Source organism: Purpureocillium takamizusanense, chromosome 4, assembly GCF_022605165.1.
Source record: "Purpureocillium takamizusanense chromosome 4, complete sequence".
In the NCBI taxonomy this organism is placed as follows: domain Eukaryota; kingdom Fungi; phylum Ascomycota; class Sordariomycetes; order Hypocreales; family Ophiocordycipitaceae; genus Purpureocillium; species Purpureocillium takamizusanense.
In genome coordinates this window covers 2,873,862-2,896,863 of record NC_063071.1, presented here as the reverse complement: position 1 = coordinate 2,896,863, position 23,002 = coordinate 2,873,862, and the positions used below count along the sequence as shown (strand labels likewise).

The 23,002-nt window shown below is 61.7% G+C and overlaps 4 protein-coding genes across 5 annotated transcripts; 1 reads left to right on the top strand and 3 right to left on the bottom strand.

Moving 5' to 3' along the window:
• The first annotated feature begins 474 nt into the window (after window positions 1-474).
• JDV02_005529 (uncharacterized protein) lies at window positions 475-1,513 on the top strand. The gene has a single exon (XM_047986838.1). The coding sequence runs from the start codon at window positions 600-602 to the stop codon at window positions 1,125-1,127; it is 528 nt and encodes a 175-aa protein (XP_047842821.1). The 5' UTR covers window positions 475-599; the 3' UTR covers window positions 1,128-1,513.
• On the bottom strand, window positions 1,435-10,557 carry ACC1 (acetyl-coenzyme-A carboxylase). The gene is made up of 4 exons (XM_047986837.1): window positions 9,599-10,557; window positions 8,443-9,185; window positions 3,241-8,371; window positions 1,435-3,185 (listed from the first exon to the last, which is right to left on the bottom strand). The coding sequence occupies exons 2-4, from the start codon at window positions 8,617-8,619 to the stop codon at window positions 1,642-1,644; spliced, it is 6,852 nt and encodes a 2,283-aa protein (XP_047842820.1). The 5' UTR covers window positions 8,620-9,185; window positions 9,599-10,557; the 3' UTR covers window positions 1,435-1,641.
• A 1,805-nt stretch (window positions 10,558-12,362) lies between these two features.
• On the bottom strand, window positions 12,363-16,383 carry NDE1_2 (NADH:ubiquinone oxidoreductase). Of its 2 annotated transcripts, XM_047986835.1 has the most exons (2): window positions 15,394-16,383; window positions 12,363-15,332 (listed from the first exon to the last, which is right to left on the bottom strand). In XM_047986835.1, exons 1-2 carry the CDS (start codon window positions 15,619-15,621, stop codon window positions 13,791-13,793), a joined length of 1,770 nt encoding a protein of 589 aa, XP_047842818.1. In that variant the 5' UTR covers window positions 15,622-16,383; the 3' UTR covers window positions 12,363-13,790. The 2 variants fall into 2 exon arrangements, with proteins under 2 accessions (XP_047842818.1, XP_047842819.1); XM_047986836.1 differs by having other exon boundaries at window positions 12,363-16,383.
• Window positions 16,384-17,299: 916 nt separating this feature from the next.
• JDV02_005526 (RING-type E3 ubiquitin transferase) lies at window positions 17,300-22,780 on the bottom strand. Its single transcript, XM_047986834.1, has 2 exons — window positions 19,235-22,780; window positions 17,300-19,179 (listed from the first exon to the last, which is right to left on the bottom strand). Exons 1-2 carry the CDS (start codon window positions 22,419-22,421, stop codon window positions 17,459-17,461), a joined length of 4,908 nt encoding a protein of 1,635 aa, XP_047842817.1. The 5' UTR covers window positions 22,422-22,780; the 3' UTR covers window positions 17,300-17,458.
• Between the last annotated feature and the right edge of the window lie 222 nt (window positions 22,781-23,002).

The window sequence follows — 23,002 nt, the reverse complement described above, 5'->3', positions numbered from 1 at the left end:
TGACATGACATTGATCGTCTACACACGCCGCTCCGCTGACGCCGCGCGCTCCAACCCAGTCTGAGTGAGCATCATCCACCACCAGGGCTATGTTTATCACTTCTAGCGCGCTGTCTGGTCCCTCGCGTCATGCAAAGGGCGTCTCAGCAACATGCCCGGCGCCATGTTTGAGCGTCCTCCCGATCGCCGTGCCACGTTCCTCCCCCCGGGGGTCCGGAACGCCCGGGGCGGCAAATCAAAACCCCAATCCCCCGCCTGGCCGCCCGACCGGCGCCGGACATGCAGCAGCCCCGGGCGGCGAGCGGCGGGCGAAACAGCGTCTAGCGGAGCCCTGGCCGGCCTCCGCTGCTACTCCAGCGCCGAGTGAACCCGCCCGCCCCCACTGCGCCGCCGCTGCTGCTGCTGCTGAATAATTCTCAATTTTTCCTTGGTCCACCTACCTAACCGAGGTCATCCCATCAACATCGTCACCGTCATCACTATCACCACCACCACCACCAACAATTGGCCATCGCGGTCGTTCAGCACGCTCCCTCCTTCTCGAAAAGTCAATCCATCAGGGGGAACCCATTTCCGTGCGACAATACCCCCCACCAGCCATGCTCTGCTCCTCCTGTCGCCGTGCCGCCGCCGCGCTGGCACAACCGCGCGGCGCCCTGCGAGCCTTCTCAAAAACCTCCTCTCACACATTCGCCTCTATGGCGACGATAATGGCAATAGCGTCTCGGCGCACTACCACCCCCCTCCTAGTCGCCGCCGTCACCACCATCACCACCACCACCACCAGAGCAGCTTCGACACCACGCCCCTACAGCTCCTCGTCCTCCAGCACCACAGCGAAACCGTCATCCCGCCCGCCGCCCGCCGAAGACCCCCTCCCCGCCATGACCCCCGCCGAGGCCTCCATCGCCGCCGTTCTCTCCGCCGCGCTCGACCCCACGTTCGTGCTCGTCCAGGACGTGTCCGGCGGCTGCGGCAGCATGTACGCCATACAGGTCGCCTCGCGCGCCTTTAGGGGCCAGACGCTGCTCCGCCAGCAGCGCATGGTCAACGCCGCGCTGGGGGACCGCGTCAGGGAGTGGCATGGCGTGCAGATTCGCACTGTCGTGCCTGACGAGGATGAATAGCACATGAGCACGAGGGCGGGGAAGACCAGGACGATCGCGAGCACGAGCAGATAGGGACGTGTAGGATGAGGGGGGGGCAGACGAATAGACGACGAGTGCGAGAAGACTAGGACGAGCAGACAAGTACGTGTAGGATGAGGGGCAGGAAGGGGAGGGAGAATGAGTGGCGCTCGTTCCAGAGGTGCTCGGGATGTGCGGGACGGCTTCACGACCAAGAATAGGCACCACTGGCCAAAGCGACTGCTCCAACCGCCATCATCCCTCTCCCTGCGTCGTCGTCTGGATTCACAGGCAAGACACACACGCACACACATGTACATCACTTGTAAACTAAACCCGCACATGCATATCGCGGCGGGCAAAATCTAAACCAATCGAGACATTGCTCATGACCATGCTCTATAACAACACAGGCGCCATCCATACACTCGTCTCCCATGAGGTATACATACGTGCGTGACAAACAGGGCATCAAACGAAACCGGAGAACCCCCCACACTCAGTCTTGGTTGCCTCACTCCTTGAGGTACTTGAGGATGGCCTCCCGCTCCTCCACGGGCATCACCCTCAGCACCTCGCGCACGCCCTTGAAGCCCGCCTCCTTGTGTCCGCGCACCAGCGCCGACAGCTCCGCCGACAGCTGCTCGGCCTTGAGCACCTCCACCTTGTCCCCAATCGTCTTGCGCTCGCGCTCGTACCACTCGGCCACCTCGCGGTCCTTTTGCGACCAGCCAACGATGCCCGACCAGCTCTCCAGCAGCTGCAGGTTGCGCTCCCGCGTCTCGCCCGCCTTGGCCGACCCGGTCTGCGCAGCACCCGAGGAGACCGCGCTCGTCGCCATCCGCTTGAGTACGTACTCCTCGTTGAGTCTGCGGCGGAGGCGCCAGTAAAAGTACCGGCGAGCGTTGCTCCACTCGAGCACCTCCCGGATCGTGCCCTTGGCCTTCATGCGGCCCGCGCGGTCGTGCAGGTCCGCGAACTGCACCGCAATCTGCGCGTACACGGGCAGCAGCTGCTTCTCCCGCGCCACCATCTGCTTCTTGATCGCCGCCGCCTCCTCGGGCGCCAGATCCTCGTTCTCCAGCTTCTTCCTCAGGCTGGCGTACGTCGGGTCGTTGCGCGCCATCGTCTCCAGCTGCTTCTCCTTGCGGTACTTGATGCCGATGATGCCCTCGGGCTCCAGCACGCCACCGCGCGCCTCAACATCGGCATACATCTCCATGGCCGTCGGGTTGATAGTCGGGTCCACCACGACCCACGAGCCACCGCGCAGCTCGCCAAAGGGCGGGATGTACACAAAGATGGGCTGCTCGTACTTGACGAGGGCGTCGACGATGAACGAGCCGTACTTGAGCACCTCGTTGTACATGTCGCGCTGGCCACCAGAGAAACCTCTCCAGTTGGCCAAAATCATCAGCGGCAGCTGCTCGCCGTTGTTGAAGTCGTTGATGGCCTGCGCCGTCTTGAACGCCGAGTTGGGGTACCACACGCCGCCCGCCTCGTTGCTCACCTGCTCCATCGAGTCGGGGTTGGCAGGATCGGCCGGTGTGATGTTCTCGACGCTGCGCGTCTCGACGGCGATGACACCCATGGGGATGCCGCCCAGACGCGCACGACCGACGACGACGGTGCGGGCCCAGCCGCCCAGCGTCTCGACAAATGAATCCTTGTCGAAGAGGCCGCTCTGGAAGCTGCCGTCGTCGTCGTGCTTGCCGGAGATCATCCACCGCACGTCATATGCCTGCTTCTGCGGCGGGCAGTAGACCACGTCGCGATCCCAGTTGTCCGCGCTTGGGCTGACGGGCACGGGGCCGTTGCGCTTCTCGGGCACAAACGACATCCACTCGACGATGCGCGACACGCCGGCAAAGTCGTCATTGGCCGTCATGTGCGACACACCGTTGCGGTACATGATTTGCGTGCCGCCAAGCTGCAGGTTGGATGTGTAGACCTCGCGGCCCAGCAGGTTGTTGAGGGCCGGAGCACCCGTAAGGATGATGGGCTGCCCTTCGATCTGGACTGCACGCTGTCCGAGACGGACAAGGTAGGCCCCGATACCTACTGTTGTTAGCCTCCATCCTACAACAAGATTCAAAAGAAGATCCAAGCTTACCAACTGATCGGCAGGTGACAAGCGTCACCGTGAAAATGTCATTGTACGCCCGGCTGGTCGCACCGGCAATCAGACCAGAGCCCCTCAAGCACTCAACACCGAGACCGTCCTCGTTGCCAATAATGGTGACAATTTTGTGGCGCTTCTCACCGTCCTCGGACACCTCCTCGGTGATGACGTCGTCCTTGAAACGCTCGAGGGCCTTGTCATCGAGGTACAGGTACCGGAAGCCCTGGTCCTGCTTCTCAGGGTCGTTCCAGGCCACCTTGAAGTGAGGCATCAGCTCCTCAGCCAGGCCCAGGCGGGCACCCGAGTTGGCCGACAGGTAGATGCGCGGGATGCCCAGCTTGCGGGCCAGCTCGGTGCACTTGTGGAAGAAGTTATCTTCCTTGGGTCCGAACGAGCCGATCTTGTACGTGATGTCGTTGGCGACGACGATGAAGCGACGGCCCCCAGGATACTCAGGCGTGCGGGCCTTGAAGATCCACCCAACCATGCCGCACGTATTCGTGCCGGGCTCGCGATTGACCTCGTCGAGATTGTCCTTGTCGTCGAGGACGAGCTCGGTGAACGTGATGCACTCGCCCACCTTGGGCTGCTGCGACGCAATGGCAGGCTGGTTCTTGACGGCCTTGACCCAGCTATTCTGAATGGCCTGGCGGAAGAGCTCGGGGAAGTCGTACACGTACTGCGTTCCCATGAGATGCGCCTTGTACCGCTTGGGCTGGAGGGCGTTCTTGGTCGCATAAGGCGTCGAGACGGACAGGAGGTGCAGAGGGCCCTTCTCCTTGGTGCCGCCGATGCTGTGGAAGACCCATTCGCCCTTCTCCGACTTGCGCTCGGCATACATGTCGACATCGACAACGTAGCCGGACGTGTTGGTGATGACGACACGCAGAGGGTAGGGGGCGCCGGTGGCGGGATCCGTGCAGATGATGCGGATCTCGACCTGGGCGACACGCAATCTCCAGCCGCGAGCGCCGAAGCGGTCCAGGAAGCCCTGAAGGCTCTGCTCGACTTGCTGGGGGTCCAGCTGGAAGACGGGGCTGAAGTTCATGAAGATGTGGTTGAGATCCGATGAGTTGTTGCCGATGATCTCAAGCGCATCAAAGATATCGTTGATGACACGGTCCGCCTCGGAGATGAGGTACTCGGCGGTGGGGATCTCATCGCGGAGACGGCCAGGTCGGATGACAGCACGAGTGAAGTAGCGCTTGTCAGTGTCGACGGCCTTGCCAACAGCCTCGTACACGTGAATATTTTTGTTTTCCGTGAACACAGGCTTGATGTGGAACTTGGCAAGACGGGCAAGCTCCAGCTGGAAGGCCAGAGCAGGCTCGCTGTGGCGGATGCTGTCGTCCTCCTCATACTCGGGACCGCGGAAGGTGTAGTATCCAGGGTATGAGCCGTCGTTGTGGCCGCAGATGAAGGTCAGGCGGCGCACGCCACGCGCAAGCAGCTCGCCCTTCAACTGCTGGACGATGGGCCGGATGCGAGACATGAGCTCCTGGTCATCGGCGCCCTCGACATCCCGGATCGCCACGTTGATGACCGCCGACAGCTCGTCGTCCTTCTTGGCGGCGTTCTTGATGGAGCTGAGCGGCTTGCGCTTGTCGTTCAGGTCTGCAAGAATCTGGGTGCCATTCTGCTGCTTCTTCTGCTTGTTGTGGAAAGCGAGTGTCTCGAGCGCCTTCTGGATCAGCTCCTCGGCCTCGTCCACGTACTTGCAGGGCACAATGATACCCTTGCGCGTGGGCTCGTCCTCCCACTTGCTGGTGAGGTACGACATGTCGCTGATGGAGTATATGCGCTTCATGTTGAGCTCATTGGAGGCGCTGGGAGTGCCGGGCGTCGACGGCGCGGCCGACTGGAGCGGAAGGCCGAACTCGGACTGGCCAATCTTGCGCAGCTGGAAGTCCCAAGATACGTAGAGGGGCGAGTCCGTCTCGTCACTGTGGTACTCAATCTGCTTGAGAATATAAGCACGGTACGCGCGGCGGACGTAGACCTCGAGCGAAGCCAGCGCCACCCACGGGTCCTCATGGGCGAAGAAGAGCGGCAGCACGTCGAAGACGGTGTACTTGGAGTCGACGACCTCCTTGATGACCTCGAGGTTGGGTTCCCGGTGGTCCCAGCCGCTCTCGCCATAGCGCGACTCGACAACGGAGGAGCGCAGGATGTGCTCCATCTGGGCGGTGCGCTCCTCCAGGGAAGGCAGCGAGCACTGAATCATGATCTCACGAGCCTTGAGCGAGACCTTGGACGTGGCGCGAGACGAAAGCTCGGTGAGCCTGCGGAGCGAGTCGCGCAGGTACTTGCTGATGTTGCCGACGTTGGGCTTGTTGGGGCGATACTCGTCTAGAATGGCGAGCACGAGGGAGCTCTTGGCGCTGACGCGGCTATGAGAGAGGACCGTCTGCACGACCTTGTTGATGCTGTCCTTGTTCTGGTCACGCAGCTTCAGGACGACGCTGTCCTCCTGGGTCTGGGTGGAGAAAAGGCGCTCGACCTCCCAGTACGTGTCGAGCAGGCTCTGGACAAAGTGCAGCTCGCGCGCCTTTTGGCCGTCGGCGTAGATCTCGAGGATCTCGGTAAGGGGGGCCAGTGTCGTCTTCAGCATATCGGCGTCGGCGTCGGCGACACTCTCGTCGAGGAACTTCTGGAAAGCCTTTTGCAGAGCTTTGGCGGGGAACTCGACATGGCGGGCCCTGGCCTTGTCCACAATCTGGCCGAAGAGGGTGTCGAGCTTCTGCGGCATGCGGGCGTGCAGGGCAGAGAACTGTGCGTTCCACTCGCTGTAGGGCAGCTCGGGGTTACGCAGCACCTCGATAAGCTCCTTGAGGGAGTGCGCCATGATGACCGAGTTGTCGTAGCCCATCAAAATGTTCATGATGATATTCTTGAGGACACCGAATCGCTGAGCGGCCTTGTTGCCGACGACGACGGGATCGCCGTACGGCGGCAGCTTGTCGACAAAGGCCTGCGCCTGCTTGACGCGGCTGGGGTCGTCGAGGGCGAGGATTCCGAGAATGTCACCGGCCTCGAGCGTGGCGCCAGGCTGCTTGATGAGCTGCACAATGCCGTCCTCCTGCGTGACCAGGGGCATGTACATCTTCATGACCTCGACCTCGGCGAAGGTTTGGCCGGCCTTGACGTGGGCGCCGTTCTCGACCGAGTACTTGACGAGCTTGCCGGGGCTGGGGGTGCGAAGCTGAGTCGGGTCGTTCTCCTGCTCGAGCAGACACGTCTTGCTGTCGACGGACAGACGGGTGGCGCCGACCTCCTCCTTCCAGTAGACGTTGTGGCTGTGGCCGTCGAGCAGGATGAGGAGGCCGCCGTCGCTGAGGGCGCGGACGCCCACCGAGCACTTGGAGCCGTTGATGAACAGGTGGTAGCTGTCCGAGCTGGCGCGGGTGGCGGTGAACTTGTAGCGGAAGCCCTCGTAGATGAAGTCGATTGTGAAGACGGTCTTGAGGATGTCCTTGGAGGGGACCTGGCCCTTCTCCAGGCCGGCGCGGTACTCGGCCATGCAGGCCTCGCTGGCGATGTGCGCCTTGGTGACGGCGCCGCAGACGACGGCGAGCATTGTGTCGGGCCGCTCGGCGGTGAGACGCTTAGAAATCAGCTCGTCCAACCAGCCGGTCGAGATGGTGTTGTCCTCAAAGGCCTCCGTCTCGAGTAGCTTAATGAGGTACTCGACGGTGGTCCTGAAGTCGCCGCGAATGCTCAGCTCCTTGAGGGCGACGACCATGTGCTTTCGCGAGGCCTGTCGGTTCTCGCCGTAGGCAAAAATGTGGCCAAACTGGCTGTCGGAGAAGCTGTGAATGCCACCCTGGGTGCCGACGGAGAAGTAGCCCCAGACGTTGGAGCTACTCCGGAAGTTGAGCTCGTGCATGACACCGTTGGACGGCTTGAAGCCCTCGCCGGGGTCCTCGGAGGTGATGCGGCAGGCCGTGCAGTGGCCCGTGGGCGTCGGGCGGCGCAGCGACTGCGACGAGCCCTCGCGCTTGAACTCAAAGTCGATCTCGCTCGTCGTCTTGGGGTCGATGCCGTAGAGCACCCTGATGTCACGGATGCGATGAAGGGGAATGCCCATGGCGATCTGGAGCTGGGCGGCCGGCAGGTTCACGCCGCTGACCATTTCCGTGGTGGGGTGCTCGACTTGCAGACGGGGGTTCAGCTCGAGGAAGTAGAACTTGTCGTCGGCATGCGAGTACAGGTACTCGACGGTACCGGCGGAGACGTAGCCGACGAGCCTGCCCAGGCGCACGGCGGCGTCCTCCATGGCCTTGAAGGTGTGGGGCTTGGCGATGGTGACGGGGGCCTCCTCGATGATCTTCTGGTGGCGGCGCTGGACGGAGCAGTCACGGCCGAACAGAGAGATGTTGTTGCCGTACTGGTCAGCCAGGAGCTGGACCTCGAGATGCCTGGCGTTGCCGGCCAGCTTCATGATGAAGATGGGGGAGCCCGGGATCTCGCTGGCGGCGGCCTTGTAGAGGGCCTCGAATCCCTCCTCGCCCATGGCCTTGCGGATACCCTTGCCGCCACCGCCTTCCGACGCCTTGATCATGACGGGGAAGCCAATCTCCTTGGCCTTTTCGAGGCCCTCCTGCCACGAGGTGACGCAGCCCTTGGCGTAGACCTCGTCAGAGACGGTTACGATGCCCTTGTTATCCAGCTCGACCTCGCTAACGCCGGTACCAGACCAGGGGATGCAGGGTACGTCGGCGTGTTGGGCGACGATTGTGGAGGAGATCTTGTCACCGAGGGAGCGCATGGCGGAGCCTGGAGGGCCAATGAAGACAATCTTGTTGGGAGAGGCGGCGAGCGACTCGGGCAGCTTTGGGTTTTCGGAGGCGTGGCCCCAGCCAGCCCAGACGGCGTGGACGTTCATGCGCTCAGCGATGTCGACGATGAGCTCGACGTTGGCGTAGTTGTGGTTGTTGGTGCCGCCGGGGACCTCGACGTAGTGGTCGGCCATGCGGATGTAGTCGGCGTTGGCCTGGAGGTCCTCGGGGGTGGCCATGACGGTGAAGTGGATGGCGCGCTCGTCGCCGAACGTCTCGTACGCCCATTTCCGCACGGAGCGGATCTCCTTGACGGCGGCGATGCCATTGTTGGCAATGAGGACCTGGAGGGGCAATGGTCAGCGGGCCAGTCTACACCGGCCGTCCGGGAGGTTGCGCGGCGGGGGAGACCAACATTTGTGATGACGGTGTGGCCGTCACTTTGGGCGACAAAGTCCTTGACCTTGCTCGGGGGCGCATTGGCCAGCTTGTTGCCCCCTATGAAGTGGTCTGCGAGGCTGTGCTTCTCTGCGTACGAGGCCTTGCCGTTGACGACGGGCACCGTCCGCCCGTTTGTCGTGGCGTCTGCCATGATGGATGTGGCGGTGGCCGAAGAGGCGTGGAGGAGGAGGAGGATACGTCGGAGGAGATGGAGTGTCGGTGGCGGGTCGGGCAGGGGGTCGCAGTCGGCGAGAGCTGTCCCGTCAAGCCGTCATGAATCCTTGGGAGGACAAGAGGTTCGAGAGGATCCGCGAGGGAGACGTTTCGACGATTCGTTGGGGGGGGGACGAAGAGTGGTTGCGCCACGCCAACTGCCTACACACCCGCTAATAAGAAAAGGATGGAAGAACAGAAGAGAAGAAGCAAGACGCCGTGAGGATGGTATTAGAAGGCGTATAGGGCGTCAATGGGTTTGGTGGGTTTTGGCAGGCTCGCGAGAGGAGGATTCGGGAGGATAGGAGGACGACGACGACAGGCAACCGGGGGAGAGGTTGAGGTCGAGGAAAAGTGTTTTGGACCAAGTCGAGTCGTTGGCCGGGAACGAGAGGCGACGGCGCAGGTGAGAGGCGTGCGAGAGGTACCTGCGGTACTTGGGGCGCTGCGGAGCTTTGGCGGCGGGTCGGGGCAGGGGAGTACTCCAAGGTGAGGTACCGCGATCTGTTGGGGCTCGTCAGTTGGCACTGTCCGGTTGTGTCGCGCTGGCGGCGCCGCCAGAAAAAAAATGGAAGCCGGGGCGGATTGAAGAGGGATGGTGGGCTGGGCGGGCGAACAGGGCTGCTGCAACGTGCCAACTGCCACTCCACTGCCGCGACGTGTGGCGGTACCTTGCTGGAGGTACTGTGCAGTACTAACCTTTGCCGCCGTGGCAGCGATGGAGTGGAGTGGAGGCCCGCCAAATTGGCGGGACACCAGGCCAGGCCCGAGTTCAGGCTTCTGCTTGCACTGCACTGGACCCTTCCAAAGCTGTTCCGGGCAGTGGGGAGCGAAAAAGCGCAGTATAGCGCCTGCCCGCAATTACCGGTCCCTGGCGCTGGCTGTGTCGGTGGAGGCGGGTTGGGGTCGGAACTTACCCTTGCTCCCGATCACCGACACGATACGAGAGAGACGACGACGGTGTTGAAGCTCTACTGATGAATGGCCCTAGCAGCGACAGCAGCGGATCGAGGAGGGAAAGAAAGAGAGAAGGAGGAAAGAGGCGTAGCAAAGCTGAACCCCCGGGTGGGAAGGGACGGGCATGTCGAGGCGTGCATACATGTATGTACGCATGCCTGTCGGTCTGTCGGTCTGTCTGGATGAGAGGCGTATGTGAGTTCGTCGGTCGGCGTGGCGTCGCTGGCCGGAACCCGAGTCGGAGGGATCGGGGAGGATCGCGGGACGGCATCACGGCGAGCGCGCATGTTCAGCCGTCCCGCGGCGAGGCTGATGGGACAGCTGCATATGCTGCGGTACGAGCCCACAGCCCCATCCATCCCCGGGAGGACGAATCGACGCTATAGTGTTTGTCTGGGCTATCTCGTACCCTCAGTAGCAGTAAATCACTCCGTGTAAATGACGCTCAACAAGTTGCCTAAGGGAACTAAAGCCCCCGCGCCGGGCTCAGCCTTCCGCTGCCCGACGGGACTCGCGTCTGGCCCTATTACACCAAGCACGTTTTGCTTGCACCCACGGTCAGGCCCGTGTTCCTACTTCTACCACATTCTTCAAGCTGCAAGCGCCGCATCCAGTACAGTACAGTACGTATTACCGTGCACTGACGTCGGGAGACGGACACAGCACCCATCCCACAGCATGGAGATCTCCCCCAAAGGACGCTTATGCAGGTGGGATTGGGGCGGGCGCCGATGATGGATGGATGGATTGATGGACGGATGGGGGCCCCTCCGTGCGAAGCCCGACGGTCCAATCTGCAGCGCTGGGTTTGTCGGGGGGTTGCTTGCACGTCTGACGTCGAGTCTTTTTTTTTTCTTCTTCTGTTCCTCTTTGGCCTGTGCTGGGCTGTCTGTCGGGGTCTTTGTTGAAACTTATGGACCCATCCCGCTCCAGGGTTCCGTGCACGATATCAGGCGGGCAGACAAGTATTTGAGCTTTATCGATAGGCACAGTGCGCCGTCGTGCCAGCACACCACCACCACCACCACCACCACCACCAGAATTGGAGGTGCGCTAACTAACAGGCAGTTACTCGCTCAACCTTTTTCGGCACTTGTCCCGGCCAGCAGGTCAGGTTGACAGCGGAGGCGCAACGCAACCGCATGTCGCGACGTCCCCGGGCAGGCGGGTGGGATGCGGCCACAGATCTGTGGATTGGACTGCTGCAATGCTGCCTCGTGCTCCCATACTATCACCATGGCATATCAATTGGCAGCACTCATGCGCTGCCATTGGGACCGATGGATGAAATGCCGCCACCATCCAGCGCCGTCCCCAACACCACACCCGGCACCTCATCTCCCGTCACAAAACGCCAGCGCCCGCGCCAACAACGCTCATGCCAACGGGGCCTTGTCCGCAGCAGGATCTTGTTGCTGTAGGCTGGATGCTGCATCCATCGCGGCAGTCCGTTTATCCATCCGTATTCGTCTCCCATCTCACGGCATCCTGTTATCCGTGCCACTTCACCCGTGCGACCTGAAACCCCGCGCGCCCACGCCGCAATGCGACGTGGTTGCAGTCAGCCCCCATGGGCGATATATATCACTTCCTGTTTCGTCACCCAGGTCGGGTCACCACGAGTCAAGTCGAGTCGGGTCGGGTCGGGGTCCGCGCAGCAGCAGCCCAACCTTGACCGCTGCTCACAGCACTCGGAAAAAAACCAGGTATTATTCCTGCAACGACGACGATCATGACGATAATGGTGATGTCGATGATGATGATGATGATGATGTTGCGGTGCGCGCGGCTCGACTAGGCTACCAGCGGCAGTCGTCGTCAAGGTAGGTCTGTGATGGCGGGCTCGCTCCCCCAATTGTTGAGCGCGCGCGCGGCCGCTAGCTGACCCAGGAAAATTTTGGGCTTGACGACGCACCAAGGGGATGATGGGTGGGTGGATGGATGGAGGGCCAGCAGAGTGGATGCACCCCCGTCCAGGGCCGGGCATCCCGGGTGAGGTGAGCTGCCCTGGGTTCCATGGAGTGGGTGCCGCCCCGGCTCACTGGAAGCCCCCCCGGGCCTCCCTCCCTGACAGCGGGTGACGATGGTGTCGGGTGCGAGTGCACTGGACGCCCACCAACACGGCAGCTGCCGCCAATCCCCTCCACTCCCTGGCGTTCCCAACATCAAGCCCGTGCCTCCCCGTCAAACCTGTTCTTCCGTCCCCCAGCGGAACGGAGACCCTCCCCCCCTTCCGCCCCCCAACCTTGAATCTTCGGACGGCAGCCCGGGGTCTCCACCCCAACTCACCCACCCCGTTCTGCGCCGAACCCGCAGACGCAGACCCTTTCCCCTTCTCGACGCAACCTACCTACCTATGCCTTATCATCTGCCAAAACAACACTAACAAACCGGATGGCCGATATCAGGGCGTGCAGCAAGTAGATATACATGCATACCCGCTATAAGAGTATATCGGAAGCTTGCTTATTACTACTACTCTTCTACTAGAGAGCAAGGCCTGCCTAAGTAGGCCGTATATACTTCATATACGTAACATAAGGCATATAGCACCGGCTCTACTACTGTCTACACCATGCTTGCATATATATAGTTCTATCGTTCATACGCAGTAAAAACCTCCACCCTCGGCCGGGTACCAACCCTCCGTGCCCTCCGGAACCTCGGTGGCCCCCGCCTCCCCGCGTTCATACATCCGTCCCCCGTCCCCCTCCCGTCTATAGGCCCCTCTCCGAGATGGACGGGACCGAGCCTAGCCCATAACACCATCTCACCGTATCACTACCCGCCATGCAAGTCCCTTCTGTCCATATGTGCTGCTGCTGCTGCTGCTGCTGGGCATCCGGCACGCTTACACGCATCATGTCGAAAACACGGCAGCAACACACTATCAACACACCATCAAGCACGACATCACATCCCCAAAGCACAACCCTCATCTCATCGATATCTCACCGATATCTCAAAAGGCACCCGCTCATCAAAGCATTTCTCTCTCATTCAAATCCACTCACTCACTCACTCATTTCACCCCTTCCTCCGCATTCTCTCGAAAAGGTGCGTCCGCGTCTCTACCTCCCTCTACTACGTACCACTACTACCACACCCCACCGTTGTCCACCCTTCCTTTCACTCCGACAAAAGAAAGAAGAGAAAAAAGGAAAGCCGACGTCTGTAGCGCCGACATGTGTATCACACGCGTGGCCCCTCCAGTTTCTCTCTCTCTCCCACCATGCCTGTCTCACATCCATCCTCTTTCCTTCGAGAAACCAGTACTCTCTTCCTCTCTTCGTCATTAGGCCCCTCATCTCGCTCACGCCCTTCCTTACACACGGGCATCAAGTATCACCACCACACAACTGAGGCCAAGGAAAGCGCCCCTTCGCCCCAAATCTCAGACAGGATAGCGTAGAGTGTAGTAGAGAAAAGGAGAACCCCACCAGATAGGGTGGCGTAGAGTAGAGGAGAGAAGAGGAGAAGAGTAGAGCCGGGACTACCTCCCTAGAGTAGATTAGAAAAGAGAAGAACTGCAGGGCCAGGGCCCCTCCCCTGTTCCCATCCCATGTCCCAGTCCCGGTGCCGGAAACCTCCAACATGAAGAACAACAAAAAAAAAACTCCCAGTGTGCTTTGCTTCCATTCTGCGTGCGTGCGGTGTTGTGCTGTGTCTGCATGATGTGGGTGCGTGGTGTGTCTGCGTGCTGCGTCTGCGTGTTGTGAGCGCGGTGTGAGCGTGGTGTGAGCGTGTAGGAATGTTGGTGTGTGTATTTGCGCTGCGCGTCGTAATCATCGTGACATGAAAGAGCATATCTTAACTCCTCCTTCGCCGTTTCTCTCGTGCTCCCGTGGACAAATAAAACAAATCAGGCCAAGTCCCAACTCCAAGGTAGGTTGCCGCTCGGGGGTATAGTATAGTAGTATAGGTGCGAGGGCTATGCGACGGCGTGTGCGGCGGCGGCGGCGGTGGCGGTGGTGGCGCCTTTACCCTCAAGACCCTTCCTTTCAAAGCGCATTCTCGATAGAGACCTAGCGGGGTCGAGTCCAGGGGAAGGCAGCGCGGACGGCTATGGCTTGCCCGCCTCTCGCTGCCCCCAGAATCTCGTCGGTAGGTGGAAAGCCCGGTTCGTAGCTGAGGTGGAATCGAAACGGGCGGTTAGTACGTCTCGCCCAGGTCGGCCAGTTTCTTCCCTCCGGACGTGCTGGGTCGTCCGCCGGAGACCCCCACGCTGGTTCGCCTACCTGCGCTCTGTCGCCTGGTGCCCGGCGCCGGGATGCCGCTGCCCGGGGCGGGAATACCACTGGCACCCATCATCTCCAGGTCCAGCTTCGAGTACGTGCCCCTGCGGCTCGGCGTCCGCTCGTCGCCCCCCTGCTCATCCAGGGCGGCGCGCCCGACGCTCGCCGAGTAGCCGTGGCCGTGCACCGCCCCGCTCATCGACAGCGACGACCGCGGGCGCCCGAGCGGCGTCCTGGCACCCGTCATCGACGTCCTCGACATGGGCCGCGGCGGCGCAATCATGTCGTTCCGGGAAGCCGGCCTGGCGTACGACGAGATGCTAGCCCGCGAGCTCGGCCTGCTCATGTCCGACTCGGGCCCGCCGCGGTTCGGCAGCGGCCCGAACGAGAGCCTGTTGACCCCCGACGTGCTAAGCCGCGGGACGTGGCTCTTGGTCGTCGACGCGCGCGGGTTGTATCCCGTCGGGGTCGTGTCGTCTTCGGCCAGCGACGACGCGGCGGATCCGGTCGTGCGCTTGCGGGAGCGGATCGTGACCGAGGCCGGCACGTTGGACGCGTTGCTCACTGACCTGGGAGAGGCCCTCGGAGGCGTGGCGGTCGGGGCGGGAAGTTTGGAGCGGGCAGACTGCACCCTCGCTTCGAGCCGCTGCATCTGGGCCGTCAGCGAGCGGATGTGCGTCAGGGAGTTGGACGCGGGCAGCTTGTGCGCCGTCGGCCGGGTCCTAGTCGACCGGTTCGCCGGCGTTCGCAGGGACGCGCCGCCCGACATGCGAGGGCCGGCGGCGGCGCGGCTGAGCGTGCCGATGCTGGGCTGCGTGCGCGGCTTGGGCGTCGCGTGGCTGTCGAGCGACGGCAGCCGCGACTTGCGCGGCAGCGTGCCGTACACGCCGGCGGCCCTAGCCGTCGACTTGCGCATCGAGGCCGAGGCGTCCGACATGGGCGGCGATGGCGGGTCGTGCACCTCGGAGGCGGTGCCGTCGGTCGACGGCGGCTTGGTGTCGGGCGGCGTGGTGATGAGCGGCGAGCTGGCCGTGGAGCCTGGCGAGTTCTTGTCAAAGGTCGGGGAGCCTAGCACGGAGAGGTCCGTCGAGATGGTCGAGAGGTGGCGCGACTCGTGCTTCTTGATCTTGTCTTGCATCAGCTCGGCCTCGATCTTGAGGTCCGCCAGCTCCTCGCGTAGGCGCTGGGACTCGATGCGGAGGTTCTCGCGCTCCTGCTCGCCCATCTTGATCTCCTCTTCCATCATGACGGCGCGCTCAATGGCCTGATTGTACTTGCTCTCCATGTCCTCGAGCGACGAGGTCGTGTTGCGCGCCTGGCGCTCAAAGTCGTCGTTGGCCACCTCGATGTCGCGCAGCCTCAGCTGCAGGGAGCGGTTCGAGTCGCGGAGCGTCGTAATCTCCTTCTCGAGCGCGTTTTGCGCCGCGCTGGCCTCGGTCTTGGACTCTTTGTATTTCCGCTGCTGGTTGTCAGCATCGGCTGCCTCGCGCGCGCGTCGTCCCACGACGTCGCCAACTGACCTTCCACTCCTCCACCTCGAAGCCCAGAGTCTCGGCCCTCTCCTGGAGAACCCGCTCCTGCTTCTCGGCGCGCTCAATGTCCTTTTCCAGCTCTTGCTCGAGCTCGCGGCTCGACTCGCGAAACTCGGCCAGCTCCGACTCGAGCAGCTCGTACTGGGCCTTGTACCAGGACAGGGCATCCTCAGAGCCGGTAGCCTCGCTGGGAGGCGACGAGGGAGGCTCGGCCATTGCCGTGTCTATGATTCTGTGTACTATCTGGCTTGGTGAGATGGTCCTGCGTGTCCCGTCGGTGCGGTAGTCGGCACCCCGGGCTCAAAGCGGACTCGGGTTTACGCAGACATTCGTCGTGAACGAGGTGCCAAGGGGGGGTCCCGTCGAACCGTCGAACTAGAACGAACGGATGGCTGGAACGGCGTCGTTGTCGGACAAAGGGAAAGCAGGCGTCGCAATGGTGCAAATGAGCGTGGGCGCTGCTGCGTCGTGACTTGAGCAGACAGCAATCGGTAAAGCTGGAGATGTCGGGGAGCGAAGGCGCACAGACAGGCCAGGCGAGTCTGTCGCGAGAATGCTGAGGAAGAGACGGCACCTAACGAGATGCACGCACGACACGGCATCGCATCAGCTTGGGTGGCGCTCGTCGTGCTGCTGCTGCTGCTGCAACAACCGTGTTCACTCACAAGGACGCAGTGTCTAAGGGGGGAGCCCGGTGGTCGTGTTTCCGCCCCTTGGCTTGGGCGCCGCCCAACAGAAAGAAGCCCCTCCTTGCCGGTGCAAAGGAGAGACAAACAAGGAGACGTCGTCGTCGGTGAGCGGAGGTGTCGCTGCGCGCGCTGGTCTGCCAGCCGATGAGGCAGCCAGGGCACTTACCTCGGTGGTGGTTCGCGGGGCGGGCGAGGGTGGTGGTCGTTGTCGTCGTCGTCGGGATTGTCGTCGTTGTCGGTGGCTGCGAGAGCCCGGGGTTGGCGATGGGCGGCGGCGGTTGCAGTACGTATACTGTATACACGCAGCGGGCGTTGCATGTTTTGGCTCGTGACTGGTCTGTTTATGCGCGACGAGGACGGGGGACCCGTGCCGCTCCCAGAACCCAAGCCAGCTCCACAGGTAGGTGTGCTGTGCAGTAGGCACCGTACCAGTGAATGGCCTGCACCCCTCGGCACTCCAGCGCGTCCGCTCAGGGCCCAGGGCACCTCATTCAGGGGCCGCGGCGGTGGACGCGCGGTGTGCCTCCGCACCGGGGGGATCCCATCCCTCTGCTGCAGGGCCGGCACCAGCGTAGCCCACCTTGCCCGCTTCGGGACTAGCTCCTGGCGTCATGGGCAACCAGGCGAAAGCGGAGACCTCGACATCTGGAGACTGGACGGAACTGTGTACGTACCTTGTCAAGCCCTGGTATGCACCCACGTGCTTTGCACTCACCGCATCCATCCAGCTCGACGAGTGCGAGCCGTGGCCTATCTGTATCCTACCTGCCTAAGCGTGCTATGACTTATCGACACTCACTCACGCTAGTATACACCATCTCTCGCTGAATCACTATAATGAAGAGGATTGCGGGCGATGCTTGGTCTGGTGCGACGCCGTACCTATTTATAGCCCAGATTAGGTAGGGTGCCAACGTAGAGCGGATGGCCAAAATATCCTTCCCGCGGAGGACTGGATGGACGCACGCTCTCGAAGCAGTGCACACTTAGGCATGATAGCCCGACTGCAGGTTTTAAATCTCCGAGGCAGTCCCCTTGATTGCAAGCAAGGTATAATTCTTCATAGATTTGGCTCTCGTAAAGCTGTAGCGGCCCTGGCTGGCATGGCGACGGGTGCAGGGTAGCCGAGTTCTCTCACTACTTCCCCCATGCCATTGCCAGGCTGGCATTCACGTTGTCACCTCACATCTACGACGAACTGAGCGCTGTCAAAAGCTGAATGTACGGCTATGTCTGGTATCAGTCTACTCCGTCCCGGGCAAGCTCCAAATGGCTGACCCGGAAATGGCGGGCGGCTGCTGCGGCCGCAACAGCCAGGTGGTATCATACACGCAATCATTACACATGATTTATACAGGCCCGCCTCATAGTCGCGGGCGCCCGCTCGCCCACGCTCTCTTGCCTCTTCGAGCCCCCGCCGTCGCGGCGCCAAAGTTGTGTAGCCGCTCGCCAATTAGGTACGCCTCGTCGCGGATGCCAACCTTCCACCCCTTGAACACGCCCGCCATACCCACCGCGTGCCTGACCGCCAGGGCAGCCAACGCCGCGGCAGGGTACGAGTATCGATACACCAGCGCCGCGCCTGACCTGTCTACACCTGTCTCGCCGCTCAAGACGTTTGCCTTGATGAGGAGGCTCGCCATCATCGGCGGTCCGAGTATGGCAGCCAAGGCGATGGCTATGCCCGGAACCACGAATGCCCTGGTCAAAACTGCAATGTCGGGTCGAAGCCATCCCCGGCGCAAAACGCTCCGCACAGCCGTGGCCGCGCGGCTGGCCGGGAAGACAGAGGCGAGCATCCTCGTCCCGAGATTCAGGTACAAGACCCCCAGTGTCCATGCTTGAATGATGCGGACCGTATGGCGGTCGGCACCCGCGCCCGCACCCACTTCCGCTTTGCCCGCCGAGCCCGCTCCAGACTTCATGTACGTGTGCAGCGGGATGGACACATACAGCTCCATGAGTGTCGAGAAGAGAAGGGGAAACACAATCAAGAGGAAGACGTGGGCGTAGCAAAGCTTCGCGGCGCGCACGACGCCCGAAAAGATGCGTTTCGCGGCGTCGTGTCCCACCAGCTCAGCCCAAGCGTCGTGAGCCCAGTTGCGGACCTTGGCGGCGACGGTGCGCGCACGGAAAATACCGTACGCCGCGTTGCCAAGCACGTAGATGCCGATGCTGAAGGCGTAGACGTCGTTCGTGCGGATGCCCTCTGGGATGAGCGTCTTGAACATTGCTCGCCCAAACATGAGTGGGAGAACCGTGAAGCCCACGCCCGTGACTGCTGCGAAGAGCCAGATGAATAGGATGAAGAGGAAGACGCGCGTGCGGAAGCTGGGAGGAATGTACACCATCTGGTATTGGTTGGATGAGTAGATGTCGTCGTCCGGGTTCCCGTCGCGGCGGCGCCCGGTTTCCGATACCGTCAAGAACACCTTTTTGCCCTTGGGAATCTTCACTCTATCTGATGCCGGCGCTCGGACAAAACGACCGCTCTTGACAAGCTGGCCTGATGTGACGAGGTGGAGCTTTCTGCGCCGCATGATGCGCTCTTCACGGCTCGATATGGCGGTGTTTGGCCTCGCACGGCCACCCTCAAAGGTATCGCGCCATGTTTTGGGAATGACGCGGTTGTGTTCGTCAAGTTCGAGTAGCAGCGTCCTGTACCGAGAGTGGGCATCTGGGAAATCAGCCGGCAGTTTCAAGTCGCCCTCTTCGTCGATTCGCCGCTCGCCAAAGAGGAAGTAGGTCAGGCGCAGGCCACGGGCACACTTGCGGAACCACCACGTGTACATGATGTGGAGGCCATCGCCCGGCTTGAATACCTTGACTGCCAGGGGCATGAGGAAGTTGTAAAATAGCAGGTCGACGGGGAACTCGAGAACGGGCTCGTTGGACGAGTAATGGATGGGAAGGACGCCGGGTGCCGAATATGACAGCCCCCATACTACTCCGCCAAGGCACACAATGACGAGCGCGCCGTACACGAAGGCCGAGAATAGAATCTTTCGAAGCTGCGTTGCAAGGTTGCGCTCGAGTACGTCACGCACCGGGTGGAACTCTGGGTCGTCTGGGTCTCTGATGAAGTCTGTATGCAGTTAGTAGGTGCCAGCTGCTTGGCCAGGGTCGGGGTGGTGGCTTACACAGCACGCCTGGTCGCATTATCTTGCGGCACATGGACACGAATAGTGCAAAGTGAAACATGTAACCGGTGCCGACGAACCAGTGCACAAAGACGGACGTAAGGGGGTAGTTGGAAGTGAAAAGGATCCGCGACCGGACCGTCGTGTCTTCGAAGAGCGGCAGCAAGGCAATGTCGAGCAAGAGCCCGCAGTAGAGCGGAAACACGAGCATCTCGATGCTGATGATGAGAATGACCTTCATGATGCCACTGGCCTGGTGCAGCGTATCAATCACGCCGGCTTCCCAGGCCTGCAGCATGTTGCCTCGGGAGAACGGCGTGCCTCTCTTGAGGTACATGGCCCCGATGGCAAAGATGGCGACGTATCCTGTCAGAATAGCCCAGAAGCGGTCCAGGCCAGTCCAGTGCGCCAGCGCAGGGTCGACAGGAGATCGCGCCTCGCTTGCGCTCAAGTCGATGACCCACGAGCCGGGGTCGACGAGCATCGCGGCGACGGCTTTGGCGCTTGCCGCTGCCGAGCTCACGGCAGCGGCCGCCGCGGCCATAAAGGTGCCGTCAGCCAGACTCGCACGCGCCGCAGTGACGGCGTCGACGCTGCCAAAGGCGGCAACGATGCTGGCCTTGACAGAGTTGAGAGCCTCGTGGCTAATGGCCGAGAAGTTTTGCATTTCCGTAGCGGACATGGGAAACTCCAGCAAAGCATATTCCATGACTCTCTTGCCTGCGGCGGTCCAGACTCCCCAAGAGGCTTTTCGAGCGCTCACCACCTTTGCTCCGACGGCGCCGCCGACGATGCCGGTAAACATGTCGACGAAGTTGAGCGCGCACCACGAGCCCAGGCCACCAACCATGACGCCGGCGTCCTGTACCACCTTGGAGAACTCGAGGAGCATGCGCAGCAACTGCATGGGATTCGCCACGATCCACACGGTTAGCCGCCCGATGTTGTAAGGGATGAATATGCAGGCAAATATGGTGACGGAAACGAGGACGGCGCAAAAGATGGCGTTCTGGAACAGGCCGGCGATGGGTCCCCGCATGCCGATGAGTTCCATGACGCCCTCGAAGTCTTCCATGTCTTCGATGGCCTCGGGGTCCAGGCCCAGTCCAGGAGCAGCACCATCGACGTCGACGGCATTGCCATCCGCGTCAACATTGTCGTCCTGTTCCTCGTCCACGGGAACGTCGACCCAGCCGTCTTCGTCAGCGTGGTCGTCTGCCTCTGGGGCATCGTGCTGGTCATCAAGGTTTCCCCACATGAAGTTTGCGACCCTGTCTCCTAGCCCGGCACGTTGCCTCTCAGGCTGAGCGGGTGCTTCATCCGGTGGATGTGCTGGCTCCCAGTGCTGCTCACGCCCGTCCTCTTCGTCCGAGGACTCGTGAAGGGGATATGTATCGTGTTCGACCGCAACCAAGTCGTCATTAGAAGGCTCGGAGACCGTGCCGTTTTCCAGCAAAGGTGCCGAGCTTTCGGCGGGCGGAGTCGGTAATTGCGGCTCGTGGTTGTCGGCGACATCGCCGGATGACAATCCTGCGAACGACCAGTTGTTGCTCCCCAAGGGGTTGACGGTGGAGTGAGGCTGAGGACCATCCGATATCGACCGAGGCCTCGACGATGACCCAAGTTGTGGCCCCGGGGTAGAGCCAGGAGAAACAGGTTCCCATGCCCGTTCCTTGCCTTTTGTCTCGTCTCTGGCCTGATCGGCCTCGAAAGGGTTTGGGCCATTGTCAGGGTCCGAGGGACCAGCATCTCCTAATCTAGTTCGGTACCCGGTGTCTGGATCCAAGGCAATGGCAAACTCACGAGCGACATCCTCGCGCTTCGTAATGGAGCGACGGGTGACATCGACCCAGTAGCTGAGCTTTTCTTCTAGGCCTTCCTCTTCGACGATCTGCAGAATTCGCTCCGAGTCACCGCTTGCCCGACGGTAGATGCGGAGGTACTCGATAACGCTAGAGGGATCATCGGAATCGTCATCGGACGATGCTGAGCGATGGGCGAGCTGGTCACGGGCATCGTCAGACAAGAGACTTGCCTCTTGAGAGGACCTGCCCAAATCTTCCTCGACGACTGGGATTCCAGTCTCTGTCGCTGCCCGAGCGGGCCCCGCCTCGGGCTCCTGGCCAATTCCTGTTTCCCGACGGGCCTCGGCGTCCTCGGGTGCTTCCCCCTCGGAGTCAGACTCACCCGCTTCTCTAAGCACACGCACCCCTATTTCTTGCTCGACGGGCTGATCCCCCAAGTCGTCGCCTTCTGGGTCGTCGAAAGCGGCGCGCATGTTGATCTCGGGCTGCTGTTGGACAACGTAGTCCCTGACGAGGATGACGAGGATGAAACAGACGATGACGAGGATGGTGATGATCTGCCCCTCGAGAACACTGACGATGGTTCGATTGAGGATCGGGCTGGGCGTGAGTTGCTTTAGAAAGCCGACATCGCCGAGCAGAGACGAGGAGGACGCCGCGGTGACGTTGTTTGATGCGGAGGCAGAGCTGTTTGCGGCCACGGCCACGTCGGCGGCCGACCGACCGAACTTGACGGGCATGCCCCAGGAGCCGAGGAGGAGGCGGACGAGGTACTCGGACATGTCCTCGCTGCCCAGCCCCTGAAGGATGACGGCGGCCTCGGCGGCGGATGTGGTCGTTTGTGGCAGAAGCGGGGTGACGGGCGTGGTTCCAATATCGGCCATGGCAGCAGACAGCCACGAAGAGGTGTCGACAGCGGTGTTGGCCCTCGAGAGAAGCGAGGCGCCGCCGAGGCCCTCGTCGCTGATCCAGAACATGAAGGACCAGACAGCGCGCATGAACCAGGGCAGCCAGCAGACCCAGACGCTGATGGAGAGGAAGGCGCGCAGCCAGACAAGCACGTTCCGCAGCAAATATCGGGCCATGTGCTCGAGAAACACGTGGACGGGGAGCGACTTTGGCATGTCGGGCGCGTAGAGCTTGGTGAAGCGGAACGACGTTTTACACAGCTCGCAGTATTTCTTCTGGGAATGCGACAGCCACTCCATCAAGCAGTCCTGATGGACGAACTTGATGCTCCCGCTGCATTTGCAGGGGTAGAAGAGAGGTTCGGCGGCGGTGCCCTCGCCTCGACATATCCGGCAGATGGCGGGCGCGGCATCGGGCGGTTGGGCTTGGAGATTCGCGGAAGGCCGGCTCGGGCGCGGCTCGGAGCGGTCCATGCTGGCGGTCCCTTGAAGGATCTCGGTCCGCAGACTATCGGGAGGAGAGCGTCGAGGAGTTCATGTGGGCGATGGGGAGGGATTCCGGGTGTTGAATGATGGAGGCGCGCACGGGGTTCGGTTCGGGAAATGATGATCTGTGGCGTCTCTCGCCGCTGTGCGACGTGGGCGGCGGTGGCGGCGCTGGATGGGTGAGCAGTAGGAAATATTAAAAGGAAGTACGTAGATGAAAGAATGAGCCGTGTCCTGTTGCACGGCAAAGGGAGGGGGCCGTGGGAAGAGCCTGGGGGGCGGGGGTTGCTCAAAGAGGGTTGAGGGGGCGGAGGTGTAGGAGGAAACGGCGTCAATGATGTTGAGTGAGTTGGGGTTGGCGGGCAGAATCATTTGGTTTGCCGTGGATGGAGTGGAGGGTTGGCGCACGCAATGCCTCAGTCGTGTCCACTGCGGCGGCAGGCGCTCCAGGGCTGTTTGGTTCATGATGCGGCGGCGCGCCCGGTGGCAGTCCAGCCCAGCCCAGTCCAGCCCAGCCCAGTGCCCGGGGCGGTGGAGCGGCGACGGGAGGCCTGGGCAGCTCACGCGAC